The sequence below is a fragment of the Anser cygnoides genome, chromosome 20 (assembly GCF_040182565.1).
Source record: "Anser cygnoides isolate HZ-2024a breed goose chromosome 20, Taihu_goose_T2T_genome, whole genome shotgun sequence".
NCBI lineage: Eukaryota > Metazoa > Chordata > Aves > Anseriformes > Anatidae > Anser > Anser cygnoides.
This window is the reverse complement of record NC_089892.1, coordinates 3,235,587-3,256,844: the sequence shown is the minus strand read 5'-3', so window position 1 is coordinate 3,256,844 and position 21,258 is coordinate 3,235,587. Positions and strand designations below refer to the sequence as shown.

The 21,258-nt window shown below is 47.4% G+C and overlaps 3 protein-coding genes across 5 annotated transcripts; 2 read left to right on the top strand and 1 right to left on the bottom strand.

Annotated features, from left to right (window-relative positions):
* Positions 1-178: 178 nt before the first annotated feature.
* On the top strand, positions 179-14,951 carry INPP5E (inositol polyphosphate-5-phosphatase E). Of its 3 annotated transcripts, none has more exons than XM_066980768.1 (11): positions 179-323; positions 1,116-2,185; positions 3,731-3,854; positions 4,569-4,666; positions 5,325-5,449; positions 5,605-5,724; positions 6,120-6,227; positions 6,985-7,146; positions 7,718-7,833; positions 8,311-8,447; positions 9,596-14,951. In XM_066980768.1, the coding sequence occupies exons 2-11, from the start codon at positions 1,329-1,331 to the stop codon at positions 9,726-9,728; spliced, it is 1,980 nt and encodes a 659-aa protein (XP_066836869.1). In that variant the 5' UTR covers positions 179-323; positions 1,116-1,328; the 3' UTR covers positions 9,729-14,951. The 3 variants fall into 3 exon arrangements, with proteins under 3 accessions (XP_066836869.1, XP_013044287.1, XP_013044286.1); XM_013188833.3 differs by lacking the exon at positions 179-323 and adding an exon at positions 369-936 and having other exon boundaries at positions 1,142-2,185; XM_013188832.3 differs by lacking the exon at positions 179-323 and adding an exon at positions 369-936.
* PMPCA (peptidase, mitochondrial processing subunit alpha) lies at positions 11,199-18,069 on the bottom strand. Its single transcript, XM_048051410.2, has 13 exons — positions 17,927-18,069; positions 17,640-17,830; positions 17,333-17,412; positions 16,869-16,951; positions 16,465-16,559; positions 16,201-16,301; positions 15,554-15,817; positions 15,217-15,309; positions 14,832-14,950; positions 14,266-14,356; positions 13,970-14,032; positions 13,372-13,516; positions 11,199-13,030 (listed from the first exon to the last, which is right to left on the bottom strand). The coding sequence occupies exons 1-13, from the start codon at positions 17,977-17,979 to the stop codon at positions 12,861-12,863; spliced, it is 1,548 nt and encodes a 515-aa protein (XP_047907367.2). The 5' UTR covers positions 17,980-18,069; the 3' UTR covers positions 11,199-12,860.
* A 56-nt stretch (positions 18,070-18,125) lies between these two features.
* Positions 18,126-21,241, top strand: ENTR1 (endosome associated trafficking regulator 1). Its single transcript, XM_048051487.2, has 6 exons — positions 18,126-18,431; positions 18,988-19,061; positions 19,371-19,482; positions 20,070-20,132; positions 20,646-20,785; positions 21,069-21,241. The coding sequence occupies exons 1-6, from the start codon at positions 18,171-18,173 to the stop codon at positions 21,160-21,162; spliced, it is 744 nt and encodes a 247-aa protein (XP_047907444.2). The 5' UTR covers positions 18,126-18,170; the 3' UTR covers positions 21,163-21,241.
* The last annotated feature ends 17 nt before the right edge of the window (positions 21,242-21,258 follow it).

The following is a 21,258-nucleotide window of genomic DNA, read 5'->3' as shown; positions in this document are numbered from 1 at the left end:
TGATAGAAGGAGCTTTTAATTGTTATTTTTAAGTGAAAAATGCTTTGTGTTAAAGGTAACTCGAATGCCTGCTTAACCGAAAGCACCCGGGCCGCCTCTGATTACGGCCACCTCAGGGCCGGGGCCTGTCGGGGCGCTCCTCCGGCCGCCAAGGGGCGCTCACGGAGCCGCCGCCGTTGCTCCGGCCGGGCCGCGGGGCCTTGCCGGGGCGGAGCTGGCGGGGCCCGGGCCGGCGGCAGGCGGGGAGAGGCCGGCGGCGGGGGGCGGCCGGCGGCGGGGGGCGGCCGGCCCCGTGAAGCGGCGGCGGCGGCGGCCCCTCGGCGGTGAGCGCGGGCCGGTGGCGGCGCCGAGCCGGGCCCCCTCTGCCCGGTGCCGGGGCTCGGGGCTCTGCTACCGGGGGCGGCGGGCGGTGGGAGGGCAGCGGAGAGGAGCCGGCGGAGCCCCCCGCGGTCCCTGCAGGGGGCTGGGAGCCTGACGTTACGCGTGAGATCGCGTGCTGGTGTGCTTCAGTGGGTTCGCGTGTTGTTACGGAGCTGTGCGGGTGTGAAGTTTGGTGCGCGTAACGGCGGGATGCAGCCCTTCCCACCGAGGAGCCTGCCTCCCACCCTCCTCCTGCATCCCTAAAGCTTCCAGGCAGACGCCTTCTGGGTTTCAGCAGCAGGGCTTGGGGCAAAACCAGAGGAGGTGGCAGCGGTCTCCCTGCCGTGGGGTCGTGGTGGAGGCCGAGATCGCTGGAAATTTCCTGGCCTCTGGCAGCGAGTGCTGCGGGCAGCCTGGAGGCGGCTTGTCCCCTGACTCACCGCACCGCAGGGCTGTCCTACGGCGATAAAACAGCATCCCGGCATTCGGGGGCAGTTCTAAGTCGCTTTCAGGCTAACGCTTTGCATAACCTTAAAGAAATACATTTGTGCCCGTGATGCCTACATCACCTAGGAGGTTAGTTCGTTGTTCTGCTCTTGTAAAAATGAAAATAACGTTGGTTTTCTAACGAGGTTGTCGTAAGGTTTGAAACGTTCTAGAATGAAGTCCTGTCAGGAGCTTGCTCTCTGATTATGGACCACCGTTCGCAGCTCAGTAAATTTTTATTTTTACGTGTTTCTCTTGGGAAAATTCAGGTATTCCACCTCTTGAAATTTTGCAGACAATGCATCTGCCTGCACGTACGCCTTCCCTTCGCTCTCAACTAAAGACCGAACTGTCTTCAAACCCCATGCCTTTCTGGCTTGGTTAAAGCTCTGTGAACCTACAGATTAAGCAAGGGAAAGACAGGTATGCTGTGAGGAACACTACGTATGGAGCAGTGTCCGTAGCTGGCACGCAGGAGGAGGATGAGTACTCTAAATGGATTTTCCCAGCACTCAGGGGCATGTGTTACTCAGAGCACCGGAGGTGGAGCAGTGCAGGACCTGCAGGCTAAAAAAGCTGGCAAAGCAGCGAAGAAGGAGGCCAGTGGCAACGGCGTGCTTACCTTTGAAGATCCGCTACGTGTAGACACCTCTTTAAACGAAACCTTGAAGCTTCTACCGGATGAACTCAAAGCTAATATGAAAATCAAATCAGTCACCCCAAGGCCTCCTAGGAAACCCCGACTGGAGCGTGCTGCGTCTCTGGATGAGAAAAACTGGAGGAGGTGGAGGCGGTTTAGAACTAGTCAGGAAAGTCTGACAGATCCCAATGAGACGAGTTCCTCAAATGGTTCTCTGCAGGAAGCGTCCCTCAGCCCTCCCGTCAGGGGTAGAGCAACCCCCTGCAGTCAGTGTTGCGAGCCGAATTCCTTGCACAGTTCACCAGATGCCTCAGAAGCAAGTCCCATGGGGAAAAGCAGAGGAAGCACTTCTGACCTGGGGAAACGAGCCTCCGAGATCTCCAGTGCCTTTGGTGGGCTTCTGCGTGGGAAAGCGTTTGCAGGCAGCAAACCCCGGCTGTCCCAGATAATGCCGGCTCGACCTCTGCCACCCATGGAGCTCAATGTGGCCTCTCACACGCTGAGGACAGCTAATAGGATTGACTCAGATTTTATGGATTATCGCCATTATTCTCAGCACAAGTTTGGGAGGGTGAGCAGCAGCTTGAGCGATACCAGGCTACACGGCAATGGGATGGTCTACGATAATTGCTCCACAGACTCCATGAAATCCACGTTCAGCCTGCTCACCCCCATTCGTTCCAAGGATGTCCGGAGCAGGTAGGTCGCCCAGGTTCTCGTGGCAAAGTCTGCTGTTTGTGGGCAGGTGCCAGCTGCCACGCAGAATCCTGCTGCTCAGGGGCAGAGAACTGATCGGTAAATCACTGGAGTTGTTCGGTGGTGTTTAACTTGCTGTGGCGAGTGGCAGCAGTTTGAAGATGAAAAGATTAGTACAGATACTGTATTTTTTCTCCTTGGGGCTGTGTATTGTTTTTCATAAGCAAAAGTAAGATTTGCTGTCAACTTTCTTGTAGTATTTAAGCAAGCTGATTTGAAAGCTAGGGAACAGTAGCTGTGCACGCCAACACTCGGGAATATATATATATATATAGAGAAACCTACAAAAAATACCTTGGGTTTGAACTGAAAATTAATTAACTTTTAATTAAGGCAGGAAAAAAATCCCCCCCCACAAATATTTTAGTTTGAAACTATCACACGATAGTTGCCCACATGTGCCTGCCACAGTCCTGTAAGGTGACTGTCCTCTGCAGGTGTTGAGAGTTGTTTGGCTTCTGGCAAGAACAAATCATCTGCTGTAAACTGCTTCAGTGTATCGCAGGAGCTCCTCTGCCCCAGGTTTTCCAGGAATCGCTTGAGGAAAAATGTTATTCTACTCAGATTGTTACGTGTTTGTCTGGGGTTTTCTTGCACTTCCTTCTGAAAAGCTGTCGGAGTCAGGTGAGGAGCTGCGTAGGCCAGCGCGTTGCGCAGCATTCCCTAACACCATGCTGTCATCGTTACTTGTGGAGCTTAAGGAAGATTAAAAATGCTTATTTAACCTGCTCTCCTTTTGCCAATAGCCCTTGCTTTTGTGAGCAGCGTGGCGCCTGGAGAGGCAGGCAGTGTGGGGCAGGGCTGTCTGTGTGGAACATGGCCTCAGACACAATAAATCACAGAATTTGGCAAGGAAGAATGTGAGTTTGAATCCTTGATTAGGAGCAACTTGGTGCCAGAACATTGGGCATGGTGGTGCTAGTTCCGTGTTTAGATAAACTGAGCTGCTTCAAGACACTCAAACCAGTCTCTCACTGTGTCTGCAATAGGTATGAAGGGGACTGAAGACTTGGGAAGGATAAGTCTTTGATCACAAAACCCATGCAGCGTCAGTCTCACCATCGTGCTCGTGTCCCGGCTGGTTTATGACAATAGTTTTGTTCTCTTGTGCATGATCCACGAGCTCTCTGTAAGGGTTGTCTCTGGTTGATGAGTACTGACGTGTGCAGAGCGTAAGGTTTGGCACGTGGCTGAAGTGCCCTCTGCACTGGTGACCTGGAGGCATGTTGCATCTGCTTTTGGTCTTACGCCGTGCCAAGGGAATAACCAGGGCTTGGGCTGTCTTGCGTTTCCCTGCAAAGTCAATTGCACTTAACTACAAGTTTCTGAAAACTGCAAATGTTCTAATGAACTTTAAGCAAGTATATAAAGACTAAACTCTGTTTTCTTGAGCTAAATGTATGTGCTTGAGATTCAAGCGTTACAAATCATTATTCCAGCTGTCATGCCATTTTCTGAGATGCTTTTTAATGGGTCTTCTGTTTACAGGAGCTATTTGGAAGGCAGCCTTCTGGCAAATGGTGCCTTACTGGGAGCAGAAGAGCTTAGCAGATATTTCCCTGATCGGAATATTGGAATTTTTGTGGCTACCTGGAACATGCAAGGTCAGAAGGTATGTGCACTTAAGTCCTCTCGAGTTCTTCTGGCAGTGGTAGAGTTGCCCCGTATTTATTACAAGGACTGGTGTGATTTTTTTTTCTGTTCATGATTGTGTTCCTGATCAACCTGAGTTCAGTGTCTTTACCAAACTTCAGGGCTCTCTCATGCATGTTCAGCTTAGTGAGCTGTTGTAATAGGGTTCCTCAGATATTGGGTATGAAAACAGCGAGCTTACTGGTGCTCCTCTGGCATTCTTTGGCAGCTCCGTTATGTTCTGTTGCAATTAGGGTCGTGTGAAAATGGCTGATTATTAAGTACTTATAGAGAACATCTCTGAATAAGAGCATGGCCTCCTGCTTACATATTTATGTAGCACAGGGAATCAGGATTGATTCAGCCACCTGATTGAGATGCTGTGCTTGGAAGAACACAAGCAATCCTTTGCGGTGTTCAGTAAATAGCCTGTGAACTTGGTAAAAAAAAATGCATTACAGGAAATTAAAAATGTCACAGTTTCAGACCATGTGGCTGAACTGTGGAGTGTTGGTTTCTGCTGGACTGACAGCAGTTGAAGTCTGCCTTTGCGAAAGAATATTCTCAGTATTAGCACTTAACCTGTTTTTGAAGCCCGAGTTGTTTGCGTATACTGTGGAATTTGTAGTTTTGCCTGGGCTTTCCTTCTACTTTTGTAGTAAGTCTTTGCATAATTTATTTTTTTTAATAACAGGAACTTCCACTGAATCTGGATGACTTCTTGTTACCGACAGATCCTGACTATGCCCAGGACATGTATGTCATCGGAGTTCAGGAAGGCTGTCCAGACAGGTAGCAAAAACAATGTAATGAACCGTCCCTTTTTCTTGTTAACAAGTAACTTTGTTTTTCACTATTATGGAAATATCTCGATCATATTCTCCATAAACCTCCCATTTAATCTGTGAACTTTATTGCATGAGTACCAGGGAAAATGGGTTTTAGAAGAAAATGGCACAAAAATCTGTAAATATAGAACTTGGCCCTGTTTCCAGGGCAGCAAATAGAAAAACTCCTGTTCAGTGGGCTTCTTACCGTAGATCTGAGCCAGCTGTAACCTAGCTCACTGGCTGACTGTAAGCGTTAGCAACCCTGTGCTAATTACTAGTACATTGCTCCAAATTTTCTAGACCGTCTGAGATTGACAAGCCCTACAAAAGCAGGTTGAAGCCTCGTGTCAGACCCTGCTTTTTTAGGATGTCTTTCCAGTGGGACTTGGTTTTCCTCAGATTCGGAAGCGCCAGCTCACCAGCATGCAGACCCTGCCACATGGCATATGTGGTTACAAATTAGGCTGACCAGCAGCATTGCTTTGGCGGGGGAGGTTTTGCTTATGCTTGCTTGCCTTTCTTCGTGAGAGGGATTACACTGTTCTCAAAATGCTGATTTTCTTTCCTGGTTATTGTCTCTTGTACTGTCCTTGTGATCCAGCTGTTCTTCTTTCCTGCAGAAGAGAGTGGGAGATCCGCCTCCAAGAGACACTAGGCCCCCACTATGTCATGCTCTACTCCGCTGCGCATGGAGTGCTCTACATGTCGGTCTTCATTCGAAGGGACCTGATCTGGTTCTGCTCAGGTGTGTGGCCCAGTATGAGCTGGAGAATAGGGAGGTGAAAGGACCGCTGCCATCAGGTGTCTTGGCCTTTTCTCCAGGGCTGTCCCTCTCCTGACTTGCCTGCTCACTGTCTTTGGAGGCTTCTCTCTAACAGCAGCTTCTCTTTCTCCTTCCAGAAGTGGAATATGCCACGGTGACAACTCGAATCGTATCTCAGATCAAAACCAAGGGAGCTCTGGGAATCTGCTTCACGTTTTTTGGGACCTCCTTTCTCTTCATTACCTCGCACTTCACATGTGAGATACTTACGGTCTTGGTAGAAGTGTCCTGACTGAGGGCGCAGGGGGGTTGATATACAGAAGTAAAAAAGCTGCAGGGGGATACAGGAACCAGACAGATGAAGTTAAAGCTTGGGACCGCTGAACTGAAAACAGTCAGGGACAGGGGATTTTTCGGTAGCAAACTTGAAAAGGAACTGTTTAGAAAAACAAAAATGAATTCTGTGAGTTTGTATTCATTTTTCCACACTTCCTGCTGTTATTTTTTAAGTCTGTATGCTCCCTGGGTCAGTGTTCCATTTTATGTGTGGAACATTTCTGATCTCCATTGGAAGCTGCTGCTCTTGTAATCAGATGTGGTAATTAAATGAAAACGATGCATCGTTGCCAGTAGTGGGCTTTTGGTTTTTCAGCTGGAGACAGTAAGGTGAATGAAAGGAAGCTGGACTACAATAAAACCATTCAAGCACTTACACTTCCCAAGAATGTTCCGGACACAAATCCGTATCGATCCAGTTCTAGTAAGTGTGAAAACGTTCTGGTGTATGAGCCCAAATGAGCAGAGTTAGTGTAGAGTGAAAGTGCACGAAGGCAGAGAGAATGGGACTGCTTATTTGAGACAGTAGATAAAACAAAAGACCACGTCTTTTTGTGTCAGGATGGTTATTGTTCCCATGATTTTTATTTTTTTTTAATTTGAGCTGGGGCATAATCTTTTGGGATATTTGAGAGAAAAAGTTGGAGGGGAGGAGAACATTCAAAAGGCATTTTAATGCGATGTATTTTTTCTCAGAAAAGCAGTAACGTAATGTTGCTGTTATCTTTATAAATCTGTGATTCACTTTTCTAGCGTTTTCTGGAACTAGTAGAAAATGACTTTATTTCAAGACTTAGAGAAAGAACATTATTTCAGTTTGCATATATACAGGTCGATATATCGTTGGCCATATTCCATTATTGTTTCTTAATACCGTGTTGTTAATTTGATGGTCGCAGGCAGAGAACATGCTCAAGTATTGTATTTCTCGTTAATAAAAAAGAATTTATGTCTGTTCCTTGAACATACCCAGCAGTACTCGGTTAACTATGCATCATGCAGTTCCCATTTCTAAAGAATTAAGAGAGTTTAATTTCAATGAGCATGTAGCTTTATCAGATACCCTAATTTCCTTAAAAACTCAAAGTGAGATTCAGGGATTTTGGAGGGGATTTTTTTCTGGTTTTGGAACTTTTTAGAGTGTTCACCTTTATTCTGACGCTTCTGCCTTGAACTTGCAGGTGATGTCACAACTCGGTTTGATGAAGTGTTCTGGTTTGGTGACTTCAATTTCCGACTAAACAAGGATCGTGAAACTGTGGATTCCATCTTGAGCCAGAACCCAGAAACAGGCGTGTCCAAACTACTGGCATATGACCAGCTTACTAGTGAAATGAGTAGAGGTGAGCAACAACTATTTTTCTCCCCACTCTCCAGGAACAAAGATTTCTACACACAGAAATAATTACAGCCAACTTCCAATTTCCTAAAGACCTTCACTGCTTTTTGTTGTTAAGATCCCTAAAAAGAGAATGCAAATGCTGTCAAATCCAGTGGCAGTCTATTAAAGGGAATTCTGCTATGTACCTTGTGTAATTTCCCAGGCTATTTATTGCTTTGTTTCATCCTGATGCCCTTGTAAGCTGGACATCATTCTCTCACAGCACCTAGGGCATCTAGGTTTGAAAAGGCAGCATATGCAAAGCATTGGGAGCTTTCAGGGGAAGGGGAAGTGCATACACCAAGTGTTGTTTGTTTAATAGCAACAGACTAGCTCTTTATCCTCACTGTGTAAGGACTTGAACTTCCTACCTTTCCAGAGCCCAGAGCCCAGGCCCAGGTTTCTATAGTCACAAACGTACATGCCTGCAGTTGCCAGCCCGCATTAGTTCAACAGTGTCAAATAAGCGTAGAAATCGTGCCAGGTTGTTGGAAGGAGTTTGTTGTTCATGCTGTTCTCCCCCTCCCATACAGGGTCTATTTTCAAAGGATTCCAAGAGGCTGACATTCGTTTCCGTCCTTCCTACAAGTTTGACATAGGAAAAGACAGCTATGACACCACCTCCAAACAAAGGACTCCTTCCTACACAGTAAGAGAGGATTTCGGAGCAGCATGCTTGGAGGGGCTGCTCAGGCTCTTACCTGCCGCCAGAGGGGATTCTCATATTCAGTAAAAAGCTGCCTTTTTGGATATGCTCCCTGCAACAGGGATGAATTTCTGCATGAAATGTGGCCATGCTGGCATTCGTTTCAAGGGAAACAGGGCATATGGGAGTGGTTTGGAGGAAAGGATTGTTGAATGCATGAGAGTTTGGCACAGGCTGCTAATGTTACTTATTCCTGCCTCACGTCCTGTTACAGCGCGTTCTCCCCTGTGCTCAGAACTGGACACGAGTGCTGTTGGGATCAGGGATACATTCTTCATGACTGTATCCCTGTCCAAGACACAAATTTCACTAAGTGGAGCGTGATAAAGGAATGCGTTTGTCTCTTTTGAACCGGTGCTTCTCTTCAGAGTAGATGTGCGAAGGGAGTTGCCATCAGTTTCCTCTCTCTCTCTCCCCCAGGATCGAGTAGTGTTCCGCAGCCGGTACAGAGATGACATCCATGCTGTCAAGTACTCATCGTGTCCTGTGATCAAAACTTCGGACCATCGGCCTGTGTTTGCGTTGTTCCGTGTGAAAGTGAGGCCTGGCAGAGACAAGTAAGTGCCTGTTTATGCCGTTCTGTGTAACTGCACGTGACTGCAGTGACCCGAGGATGTGCCGCTTTTCAGAGTTTGTCTCCTCAGGGACTTTCAGGGACTCGGGATTGTTCCTGAAATAGAGTTAATCCCCTGTAGCACGTTTGGGTTTTTTACCCAATACAGACTGTCAGTGGTCAGAGCAGTAACAGTGCTTAAGCCTTGCCCTGACATCAGAAATCATTGCTGCCAGGTCCCTTAATTCTCCTGAGGGAGATAATTGGAATCCATTGCCATTGACTGTGAGTCTGCGTTTTATCCGAGATGCAGCTCTCTGCTTTCCCTGTTAGCACGGATAACTTTCATCTTCTATTCCTCTTTCCCTTTTTGGGGTCAGCGCTGTTTGCAGTCCCCAGTGGTGGTTGCATTTCAACATAGCTATGTGCCAGTGGAGAATTTTGAGACCCTCCGTTTTTCTTCATGTTCCACTGTTGGCTGCTGTGCTAGTAGAAATCCTTATAAAATTTAGTGAAGTCACTGAAATTTAGTTTGCCACTTTTCTGTGAGTAGCATGCTCAAGAATTTCAAAAGCCAAGTATCTAGAAAATGGTGACTTCTCAGAGCACTTCATCAGCAGTGCAATTAGAATTGGAGTTTTTTTTTGTTTGTTTATGGATATTAAATATCCATTAAATAGAAGTATTGCAGAGGGTGGGCTGCTAGGATATCCTTCTGGCCTGTGCAGAACAGAACTGTTGTTGTGCAGGAACCATACTAGTGAGGAAACAGGTTAACAGTAAGCTAGTTTAGCTTTTTGACCGAGTATTGTTTTTGTTTTAGAGACATACATAAAAAAACCAATGCCCTACATCTTATATCCCTTGTGAACGCAGGCATTTTCGTGCTTAAGTTGAAAGTACATTTGCCTTCTGTGACCAATATGTTCTTTGTTTAAATTTATTGTGAAGAACACTAACTTGTTGCTGTGGAAGAACTCTGTTTCGCTTATTTTCTCCCACAGCAGCAATATCTGAATGCCTCAAAAAAAGTAAAAAAAAATAAAAAAATTCTGGACTTTTTTGTATGAACTAGTTGAGTAGTGTTGGGAAAACAAGAGTATATTTATGCCCTGATCTAATTGCTTGTGTTTATATTCTGGAATACTGTAGTATTCCACTTGCTGCAGGGCAGTTTGACAGAGAACTCTACTTAATCGGAATAAAGAGGCGGATTACAAGGGACCTTCAGAATCGACGAGTGCAAAAGGACCAAAAATCCAGCAGCATATGTAGCATTTCCTGAGCTGAAAACTCTGCAACGCTTGTGTTAGAGGTACCCGGAAAGAAGATTTCAGGCCACGGCAAAATCTGCAGGGAATTGTCTGCCTAAGCACCTCTGGCAGTTGCTGTGGCTTGTGAAGAAAGTCTTAAACCTCATCCTGGATTCATTTGCATGAGCTAATCCATGTAGCTCAAGTGCTTTCGCTGAAGAAAATGGAGTCAGTTATTTAGGACATCCATTCCAACAGATGCAACTGATTTATTTTTAACCATACTGTCTTTGGAAGCAATCAGATGCAGTCTCTTGCTTCTAAGATAACTCCACGCAGGATTTACAGCTCTTGGAAGTGGCATGACTTGGGGCAGGGGACCTAAGAAAAACCCACAGAAAGGTGAACATTTTGTTTTGTCTGTTTGATTTGATCTGGTAAGCCCATACAGGTTGTGGGGTTGTTCTTTTTTTTCCCTTATCTGTAGCCAAACGTGCAGCATTCTGTCAAATACTTAACAGGGACCAGTCAGGGGACTTGGGCAGTTTTGTGTAAGGATGGCACTCCTGTGCTGGGCTTTTTTGGTCCTCTCCAGCAAGATTTGTGTGAGTGTACTACTGTACGTTCAAGGTGTGTAAACATTTGCCTTTTAATAATTATTCCATAGGCCTTCTGTTGGGGGGGGGTAAATATCAATCTCTTGCACCCTGTATTTGGCTGGCGAGATTGCTTGAGGCAGTCTCTTTAAATAGCTTCCCCTCCACAGGGGTGATAAAACACTACCTGCCTTCAGCAGCAGGATGCTTGAGGTGAAAACAAGGGTTTAAATACAGCTACTGCGTAACGCTCCACCAAAACAATTTAAGATGTTAAGTGAGTACCAAGGATCTATGCAGAGAAACTGCAGCAAGTCAGATCAGTGCAATTTGTTACCTCTGATGACAGTTACATTTCCTTTGTTTTTATTTTTCCCAATTCAGTGAACTGTGAATAACTTGCTCTTTTTCAAGTAGTGTTGTCTTAAGGCTATAAACATACTATGTGGACCACTATGGCACTGGTAAAATGTAAGTACAACTAATTCTTAAAAAGTCGTTATAGGTACAGATTGGCTGGATCATAATCACCTCAGTACATAACACCATGCAAACAATTTGGAGGAAGTGCTGCTAACTATGCAACCTGTCCAAGACAGAGCTTCTGTTCTGCGGTACAAACATTTATGGCACTGACCTGTCTGTAGCCATCAGAGATTGGGATTTCCTTTCTTTTTTAAAGGAATATAAATAAATTACTATGGTACCTTCAATGAGAGCCAGGTCTTATTGCAGGGCATTGTGACTGTGATGCATGCTGACCCTTGGGCTGACCTTAGCCATTTTCCTTCAGCTGGAAGAGACAGGGTGCTTTTGCTCAATGTCAGTACTTGCAGAGGGCATTTTATCTGCCAGTTCAAGAAACCTCGCCGTTCACTGCTGAATTTCAGAACTCCTGCTACTTACTCCAGTGACTTCAAGGGCTCTTTATTTTCTTTAAAAACATACACAACAACTGCATAAGACTTTCATAGTTTGGGTTCTATAAGAAGCAACACCTTTTCTTCCAATTGCATAAAGAAAGGTACGGTGATAAAGCAGATCATAGCTGCCTCATAGTGTTCTGCTCCCAATTTCATTGTTCCTTACAACACACACCAAGCTCATGAAAGGCTGCAATGCAGCTGCCTACATTTTTAAGCCCCTATATTAAGGGATTACATAAATCAAAATGTTTTATCGTCTCTCTTCTGGGTCTCCATTTCTTCAGTTTGAAATTAAGTGGCAAATATTTGCCATCTCTTTCTGTAACGTGATGGCGGTCCCATGGCAGTCACTTTCAGTATCACAAGCTTTCTAGACGTTGTTCATCTTAACTGCTAGCTAGCTGAGCTCCATCGCTGCTGTTAAAACTGAAAGATCTGTCTTTTTGCAAGGCCTTAAGTTAATTGTATGACAATTTGAAGAAAAGTAGGGTACAAGTTTAAGGTGCAGCAGCAGCGACTCCTTTGAATAACAACTCAGGCATAAAAAAACCTTCTATTCTTTTGCATAATTCACTTTCAAGTAAAAAAAAAAATTGCTTTCAGTCTAGAGTGAATGTCCATGTAGCATTATGTATAGTATCTCCCTCTATGGACTCCCCAGGAAGTTATGCTATAGGTCTACTTTCCTCTGAGTTCTAGCAAAGTTAAGTTATTCCCAGACATACAATGTCTTAGAGTATTGCAGAGGGTAAATTACACTGACCTGATCCATGATGCTTGTAACAGAACCTGGACTGCAGGAACTTGTTGCCTGATTTCAGATGGGTAACAACAACTATTTGCCTAAGTCACTCTGACCAAATACTTGTTCACCTTGGTAACAGCTGTGAATTGTCTCTGAATTCAGGTATGTGAGCCAAGCCTTTTAACAGCAGTCTTCCTCTGGCCATACATGGCTGACAACTCAGTGCGTTGCACCGGAGTACAACCTGCCAAACCGAACTGTGATGTAAAGCAAGTTCTTTACTAACACGTGTGTAGCGATCAGCCTCCAGAAGGAAAGTGAATGTGAACACCCCTCCTCTAACCCTAACAGAGCGGTTTAGCCTGAAGCCTCCAGCCATTTCATCCCACCTGGCCTGCTGCCAACCAGCACGGCCCAGCGTCTGCCCTGCCAGCCTGCAGCAAGGGAGGCGCTGCGCTCCTCGAGAATGGCACACGCTGGGGCCTCTAACGTGACAGCCCCACTTCTGCTGCTGAAAAGGCTGCTCCTATGCTACACTTAATAGTAACGTGCAGCAGTGACTTACTTCTTCTCAGATACATGCTTTCAGTTGCACTGACAAATATTCTGGCTTGCTATGTTCTCCCCAGTGCCAAGAGAAGGCTATACACGCTTGTCTTCTGTTGATGGTCAAAGTACTCATCCAGAGCCAGGATGGGCTGAGAAGCCCAACGGAACGAGCCCTTCACAGACCAATGTTCTGAAGCAGCTCTGCTCAGCTGTAGCATAGCTCCGTGTTTGCACAGTATGCCTGGAAAGATTTGGGAAGGAGTGGAGTCACAGCAGTATTATAAACCAAAAAAAAAAATTAAAAAAAAAAAAAAGCAAGTCTCTCAGATACATGCAGGATGCGCTGCTTTATCGGAAGAGCCGGTACACCCGAGGAAGTCGCCCATCCTTACTGGAAAGTGCTGCTTGGATGTGTTCATACGTGGGCAGATCTGTTAAGTCACCCAGTGCAGCCACAGCTGGTTTTTTATGAAGCATCTTAGTGACCACTCTTTTGATGTCAGCAGATTTCACCTGACCTGCAGAAAAAAAGAAAGCCAGAGCTGTGACAACTACATTTTAAATAGCACGAAGCAGCTTTATTATGCTGCTGGGTCAGCCCCCCAGCTCAGAAGACCAAATCACTAGCTCTAGACCTTCTCTACTACACTTAGCTTTTTCTTTTTTTGCTGTTGTCAGAAGAAAGAAGTACTGCACTAGCTTGCAAGCAATAGAAAAGATCAGTTTGAAATACGTATCTAGTCTTTATGCCCCCATGTTTTCTCAGGTGATTCACCACTGCTACAGGAATATATTTGAAGGTGCCACCCCCAGATTGTACCTACAATTCAATGCAGGCAAGGAAAAACAGTTTACTCACTGATCAGGGCACAGAGCTCATGAGGTAGTTTCCTTGTGTTTGTAGCCAACACTTGCCGTCCCACATCTTCAAAGATAACTGGCCTAGACTCGAGGTTCATCATGAGCATGGACTTCAGCTGCGTCTTTGCTCGCTCAAGTTCTACCTGCAAATACGCAGCAAATACAAACATGTTCAAAGAAGACTGTCCACTGTTCTCTAATACAAGCTACCATCACTTGCTGAAAAATAGGGGGATGGCTCTATTAGTGCCACATTCTGGTCCTTGAAGGAGCTGGGCTCTCTCTTAGACATACTGCCTCAGAAAAGGGAAAACAGAAGGCAGCTGACTAGTTAAATAGGCAGACTCTTGACATTAAGAATGGACAAAAGGCCTTTCTCTTGCCCAAAAAAAAAAAAATTGCTGTGAAGAGCTACAGAGCATCTAAGAGGAAGGCGGTTGCAGAATTCTTTGTGAACGTTCTGCTAAAATTTCTACGTTCTTTTAAAGTTATACATGAAATAGCCGATCTACAAAAATATCACCCCAGCAAGGCCAACACAATGCACTATTTCAGCTCAAAGACCACCTGCGTAGTCTGCAAGTTAGGCTGCTGACCTCTCCGACTGCTCCTGCCATTAGAATGAATTCTCTCGTGATGATTTCCACCATCTCTCGAACCTAGGAAGAACAGGTTACAACAATTATTAATTATTCTATTAAAATAGCATAACATGCTCAACATCTAGCTGAATTTCACAAGAATATTATGTCACATTCCAGTAGTTTTGCAATGTTTATAGAAATCTACCACAACATTATCTTTAAGTACAAAAGTTCTCATATCACTGTTTGGTAATAAGCGATGCAATCACTTTTTAAGGATACCTCGTTTTGTATACAGGGCTGTATACCTGTTTTGGATCTGCGCTGGCATGTATACACAGGAGACCTGTATCCTCGTAACTGTGGTGGTAAGAAGTTGCATTATACATCCAGTGGTGCCTACAAGTATGCAAACAAAATTTTAAAGTTTAGAAAACAGAATTTAAATGTCAAAGTTATACAAACATGGACAGTGAGTCCCCTCCTAGCTCATTTTCAAAATTCTCAGCAGTGCTAGTAGAAATAGTCAGTTCCTGCCTCTGACAATTTCTGTGCGCTATCTACTTCCTTCTTGCCACCAGCATCCTTGAGACCAAAAAGTGTAGGATACATAGCAGTATTACTGGTACCTAGAGCCAATTCTTTTAATATTCCCCGGTTGAAAGGATGGGTTGGGCTAATGGAGGAAAACAGGACTCCTAGTCACTTCTGCCCTTTAATTTCACCCTGTCAGAATACCCGCTAATAAATCAGCCCTGCATGTTTCAAGCAGAGTAAGATGATGGAAGGCCTCATCTTGAGAAAGACAGTTTTACACATCAATGTGCTAGAGAAGACAGTTTCTGCTATCCGTTAAACAAGAAGACAAACCAACCTGTTGAGCACATTGAGATACAGTCTAGTGAACATGCCTTTGCCAGGCCCGCCAGCTGAAAAGGAGCCACCGCCTCCCATCATCATATTTAATACTGCAAAGGGAATGAAGTCTTCCTCCTGAATTGCAACAAGAAATTCAGTCACCCAATAGCAGAGACCAAGCAGGGCTCAAGGGCTAGGGATGAGTAAAGAGGGAAAGAGTCAAAGAGAAACATGGCACGAGAGGAATGTAAAGGTCAGTGCCTTTATCAACTGACAGTGAAAAAGCTGCCTGTACACACACCACCAGCAGCAAGAGTGCCAACGTCTATGTAATGAGAGAGAGTAGCCTGGGAGTCTGCAAGTAGAGCAACCAAAACAGAGCATTTCAGGCTGGTACTTACTAAAAACGAGCAGCTTTCTAACCCAATCATAATGTGGGTAAGCTCTGGGATTGGAGTAGGGCCGAGACTCACATCTGACATGTCTTTTTCAACCTGTGTGAAAAGCAAACAAATTATTAAGACATTTCCACGTCTGTTTTATTCAGCATGATGAATTCATGTTAATTAACCTGTCACCCAGATAATGGCTACCATGGCCGGTTTGGACTGCATATTCACAGACTACTTCTACATGAACTGTACGTACTTTTAGAAAAGCAAATCCTATAAAAAGTCAATTCGAATCCAAATCTGAACCTCTAACAGAAAGGAAAAGGCCATCTCCATCTTCCATTACCTTGACAATGCCTCCCGTGTACTGCGCCACAGATCTGTCCACATCCTTGGCCTGCGCGCTGCCCCACACCGGCTCCACGCCAAGCAGATATTTCTTGGCACACTCCACCAGCTGCTCGTGCTCGATTCCCACCCCGGCCAGCACCATCCTGTCGGGCGTGTAGTAGTTGCGCAGGTACGAGTGCAGGACTTGCTGGTCGATTTTGTTAGTGTTTTCCACTGGGCAGAACCTGTTCAGCCCAACTGTATTTTCTCTGTAGGCTGCCTAAAAGGAAACGTAAATTGAAGCAGCAAGTATTGCTTCACCCCCTCAACCTAAACCTTCCCTTTGTTTTAGAATTTTGCCTGTTTAAGACATATAAGAAAGGAAGGGCTGAGCACTATTTCACTAATGTCAGCATAAATTAATGTATTAACAACGGTAAGGCATGGTTAGCTTTAATTTATGTTAAAATCTTACACATATAAGTGTGATTTCAAATTGGAGGGAAAGCAAAAGTTCTCCCTCTGTGAAATCTAAGTAACAGAAAATCAGTTTTCAAAACAGTCTAAAATAAACCCTACAGTTAAGGAAAAGCTGAGGAAGAGAGCTCAGCATGTCTCACGCAGGACACTAAACGCAACAACACAGACTTTTCAGTGTTTTACCGCATGGATCATTTCCGTGAGGAGAGGCTCTGGATCAGGTCTCATATTCAAGTCCTCAAGCTCAAATCGTATAGCCATTCGAGTCATCTCGATTTCTTCATCTATAATAAGAGAGAAAGCAAGAGATCACCACCACCACACAAAGTACTCACTTGGTACAGGAGAACTCTGAAGCTTCTTGACAAGCACGACCTAATGTACTCTCAAGTCTGCTCAGAGTCACGCTTGGGACTCCGTTTTGAGGCAGATGTTGCGTTCTCAGACCTGATAACCGGGGCTGCAGCGCCACATCGGCCAGCAAGTTGACCACGGTGTCCAGGCCTTTGGCATCAGCAGAAACAGCGTACATGATGGTGTCCCTGCAAGGCAAGCAGAGGGGTTCTGCACTGGGGAGTCACATCTCTGAGCATTCAGTAAACGTGGTTCAGGGCATCCCAGATAAAAAGACCATGATGCATCAAGTGCTTTGAAAATGCAACAGCACTGACTTCCATTACCCTGCCAGGTTCACTTTTGGCACTTCTTAGCAGTTGCCAGAAACATTTCTGATGCCGAGAACCAAAAAGCAACTTCTACACTCACGCACCAGGAAAAGCAAGGGTTCAGCCACCCCAAACCACCGCGTTACAACCATTAGGGTAATGGAGGACGTAGGAAAAGCATCGTACCTTGAAGCCTGACAGTCACAAATGCCCCCATGCTTTTCTAAGGTGAGGAGAATTTCATCTTTGCTGCCAAACTGAGCTGTGGACTAAGAAAGAAGACACCAGAGTCACAGATTAGTAGACTGACAACTACTTAAAATTCTTCGGTATAGCTCAGAACAAACACCTGCTCTAGCACAGACGCCCCCTATGTTCTTTAAGTCACTAAACAGTCATTAATGTTAGAGATCAGAGCATGACAGACTTTCAGCACCCATTTAAACAAATTAAACCTGTGCTGCCACTGTGAGGACGAGGGCCCTGCCCTCAGCTGTTCATTCTCACCTCGCCCTGTCTCTCACAGAACATTAGGGATTGGAAGGGACCATGAGTGATCATCTATCTACTCCAATCCTCACGCTGCTCTGCAGCTTTCGGTACCTCGCGCAGGGACTCGGGGACCCACGCACGCCAGGCGCGGTACTCACAGAGAAGGCCAGCTTTTCCAAGAAGTGTGAGATGCCGCTGAGGTACTTCGCTTCGTGCCTGGATCCCGAGTTTATGAGCACTGGCGGCGAGAAGGCGAGGGGTTAGCGGGGCTCTTACCTCGGCAGCCGTTCCGGTAACACCACACGGTCACCCCAGGGCCTCAGTACAGAACAGGACGACATCCTCCTCCTCCTCCTCCTCCTTCATCTCCTCCTCCTCCTCCTCCTCCTTCATCTCCTCCTCCTCCTCCCACCGGTCCCGGGGGCAAAGCGCGCCCCCCCCCCCCCCCCCACGCCCCCCACTCACGCCCCACGGTGCAGAACTGCCCGAACTTCCTCTGCGAGGCCACCCGCAGCCCGTTCTCCAGCGCCGTCACCCGCGTCTCGAAGCGCTCCCGGCCCTCGGCGGCGGCGAACACCGCCTTGGGCACGCCGGGCAGCGGGCAGCTCAGCGGCACGCCGGGGGGGGCGCCGCCCGCGCTGTAGCTCCGGCCGCACCTGCGGGGACAGCGGCAGCCGCCGTCAGCGGACGGCCGAGGCCCCTCAGCGCCCTCCCCTCAGCCATTTTCCCCCACCCCCCGCGGCCGCGCTCACCGCCGGGCCGGGCCCCACGCGCCGCGCCTCAGCCACGCCATGGCGGCCGCCATCTTGCCGTCCCCGCCGAGCTTCCCTTCCGCCCGGCGCCGCGCCCCCTTCCCCGCGGGGAGCCGGCGGGCGGGCTGCGATTGGAGGAGAGGTTCAGGCGGCGGCTGCTAATTGGCTCGTTCTGAGAGGTGGGCGGGGCGTGCGCTGAGGCGAAGCCCCGCCCCGGGGGCGCCGCCTGAGGGGGGCTGAGGCGATGGCGGCGGAGCCCGGCCCCGACCCCGGCCCCAACCCCTTCTCCTTCCGCGAGTTCGTGCGCAGCCAGGCCCGCGGTGCCCAGGGGGGGCCCGGCCCCCTGCTGCTCCCGGATCCCGGCGAGGAAGAGGAGCAGGAGGAAGATGAGGAGGAGGAGTGGGGCGGCAGCTACCAGCCCTCCGCCGTGGAGCGGGCCCACGTCGCCGCCGGCTCCTTCTGCGAGGCCCCCCTCGGGGCCCCCCCGCGGCCCGGCTACGAGGAGGTGAGCGCCGCCGGGGCCCCCGACCGCCTGCGGGCTGCGGCTCCCCTCAGGCGAGGTGCGAAGCCGTGCATCGGGGCGGTGGAGGAACTCCGCCTCAGCCCCCAGCGCTCCTGAAGGGCGCTGTCGGTACGGGCGGTGTAACGGCGGCAGCGCCTCCCAGCACCTGGGGGAAGAGCTCTGAGAAGCCGCTTCGCAGCCCGGGTCAGGCTCAGCGCCGTGGCTTTTGGCTGCGTGACCCAGGCGACCTCCTCAAGCCCTTGCCCTCTGAGGTCGTGCTAATTTCATATTAACAGCGGTTGGCTAATTGCTTAGCCAACCGCTAAGCAATTGATTGTTGCCTCGTTTCTGTGCCCTACAGAGTTAGGTAAAGTTAAGTGGGATTGAGAGGGAAAAACTAGGCGTGAAAGTAAGCTTGAATGCCATAGAAAGTGCAAGATTTTTCAGCACTAAAGATAAGAAAGCTGAATGACTTCATCTGGTACTGTTCTTGCAATGTTAGTAGTGTACTAACCCTATTTATGAGTATTCTCATTTCTAATAATTTTTATTTTTTTAGCTAAAAGAAGAGAATGCCAATTTGAGAAGCAAGATCAGTAAGCTTCAGATTCTCTCTGAAACTCAAGCAGACAAGTGCGTAAGCCACACTTACATCCCACGGTGATGGGGTAGCCGTTTGTTGGGGAATTGCCGTTACCTAGACTGCCTGTGAATGGACGTACTTTCTGTATGGCCATTGTGTGTGTGTTCAGCTGGATAGTTTGCACTGATGCTGGTGGATGATGAGTGCAGAAATCCCCTGAGCAACAGGCTAAAATTGTAGTCCTGTGGGAAGACTTAATTCATTCTTTCACATTATAAGTTTCTTGGTCCTTCCCTAGAATTTTCTTACTAGGCTGTTTGATGTTCCAGCTGCTTACTGAGCATTCCCTTTATTTTAAGGATGAGGAAGCTTGAAAGAAAGCTTGAGGAAAACAAAATTAAAGAAGAGAAAGAAGCGCAGGACTTAGAAGCAATGGTGCAGCACGTGGAACAAAATCTCCAGCTAATGACTGTAAGTGGTGGCGTTTTATGTAGTAGCAGAACCTTGTTCACAGTTGGAAATTTGTAGTTCCATTTCTCTTCCTTCCTCTCCCGGGAGAGCAAGGAAAGCTGAAGTGATTGCTTCACCCATGTGAGCACTAAACAGCTCTAGTGTGGGGCCGGATTTTTCTCTTATACCAAGCCTGGGTCCCAGTCTACAACTCCTTTCGTTGCCTGGGATAAGGGAGATCTCTGCAGAAATACCATTTTTTGTGTTCATAAGCACCGTTAGCTGCTTTTTTTTGCTGCGTTCTGCAAACACCTCCTTTATGAAAAAAGAGCAGTTTTTCCTGCCTTCTTATTCTGAGTAGATTTTCCTCTAGTCCAAGAAAAAAAAAGTAGTGGTTGGATGTAACGGACTGCACCTGATGATCAGAAAGGAGAAACAGGGAGGAGAGGAGGGATGTGACCGGGTGCACCGTCCCCACCTCATAAAGCATTTAGAGCAAGAGGTGCTGCAACACAAACCACATCACTTCAAGTTCCGTGCTGGAATCGTGAATTCTGACATTCCTCAGGCTGCCTGCTGTGGTCCAAGTCATCTTTATTCTCTTTCAGAAACGGGCTCTTAAAGCAGAAAACAGTGCTGCAAAACTGAAACAGGAAAATGCCTTACTTCAGGTACGAAGCGGTGTTGTTAAGGCCTTGCTGAACGTGCTGGGACTTGGGAACAGCTTGACATTGAGGCTGTAAAAGGGATACTGAGAATTCCTAACTGCGCCTCGCTTTTCGTGGCAAATGCTGGAGAAAACGTGCTGGGTTAGAATGCTTAAGCTCTGTGCTGACTGTTAACGTCATCTCTGTGACACGTGGTGCTTGTTTTGTGGTGCGATCTTGGAAATTAAAGCTTTTCTTAAGTTTCACATGATGTTCAAACATGATTTGGTATTTGGGATCTGTGAAAGCCTGTAATACTACGAGGCAAATAGATGTCTACCTGTAGGAAATCGCCTTATGGAGAAGGGAAGGAAATTTGAGAGAGGTCACAGCCCCGTGTAGAGGCTCTCAGAGCTGGGAGGACTTTCTCTCTAGGCAGTCTGGTTAACAATCTGCTCAATAGTTACTTCACCCTGCTCAACCCTGAGTTTTGGGGTTATTTGCATAACAAGTATTTTTTATTTTTTTCCTCCCAAGGTTCAGCTGAAGAACTACAAGAAGGAGAACGAAGCGTTGAGGTCGGGCCAGTCAGCGAGCCTGGCCGTGGTGAAGCAGAACGCTGAGGCGGCCTTGCAGAACCTCCTCACGGTCATTACAAACTCTCGGTCTGCGGTGAGGTAAGCGTGAAGAGCCGCTCCTAACGCCGCCCGCAGCGCCTCCCCGAACTCCCGCCAGGAGCACAGCAAAACATCCTGGGATTGGGTTGGTTTTTAGGATTGAAGCCTGGGGTCTTGTGTTACGCGTGCCTGATGAGATAGTCCCTGTTCTTTTTGCCTACCTGCGATTTATTTTATTTTATTTTATTTTATTTTATTTTTTTATTTTCTGAAAGAAGCTATAAAAGCACCGCCTGGGTGCGTTATCCTCTCCCCTCTCACGCGGTGTTCTCCCGCGCTGCAGGCAGCTGGTGTCGGGAGCGGAATCGCTGCAGCTGGTGGCCGATCTCCTCAAGTCCATAGACAGCATCTCCGAAGTGCCCGAGGACGGACAGTGAAACTTCCGGAGGAGAGCTGGGCCTCGGTCCGGGACCGGGACCGGGACCGGCTCCTGCCCTCCGCCCTCGCCCCCCTCCCGCAGCGGGCGGGCAGCA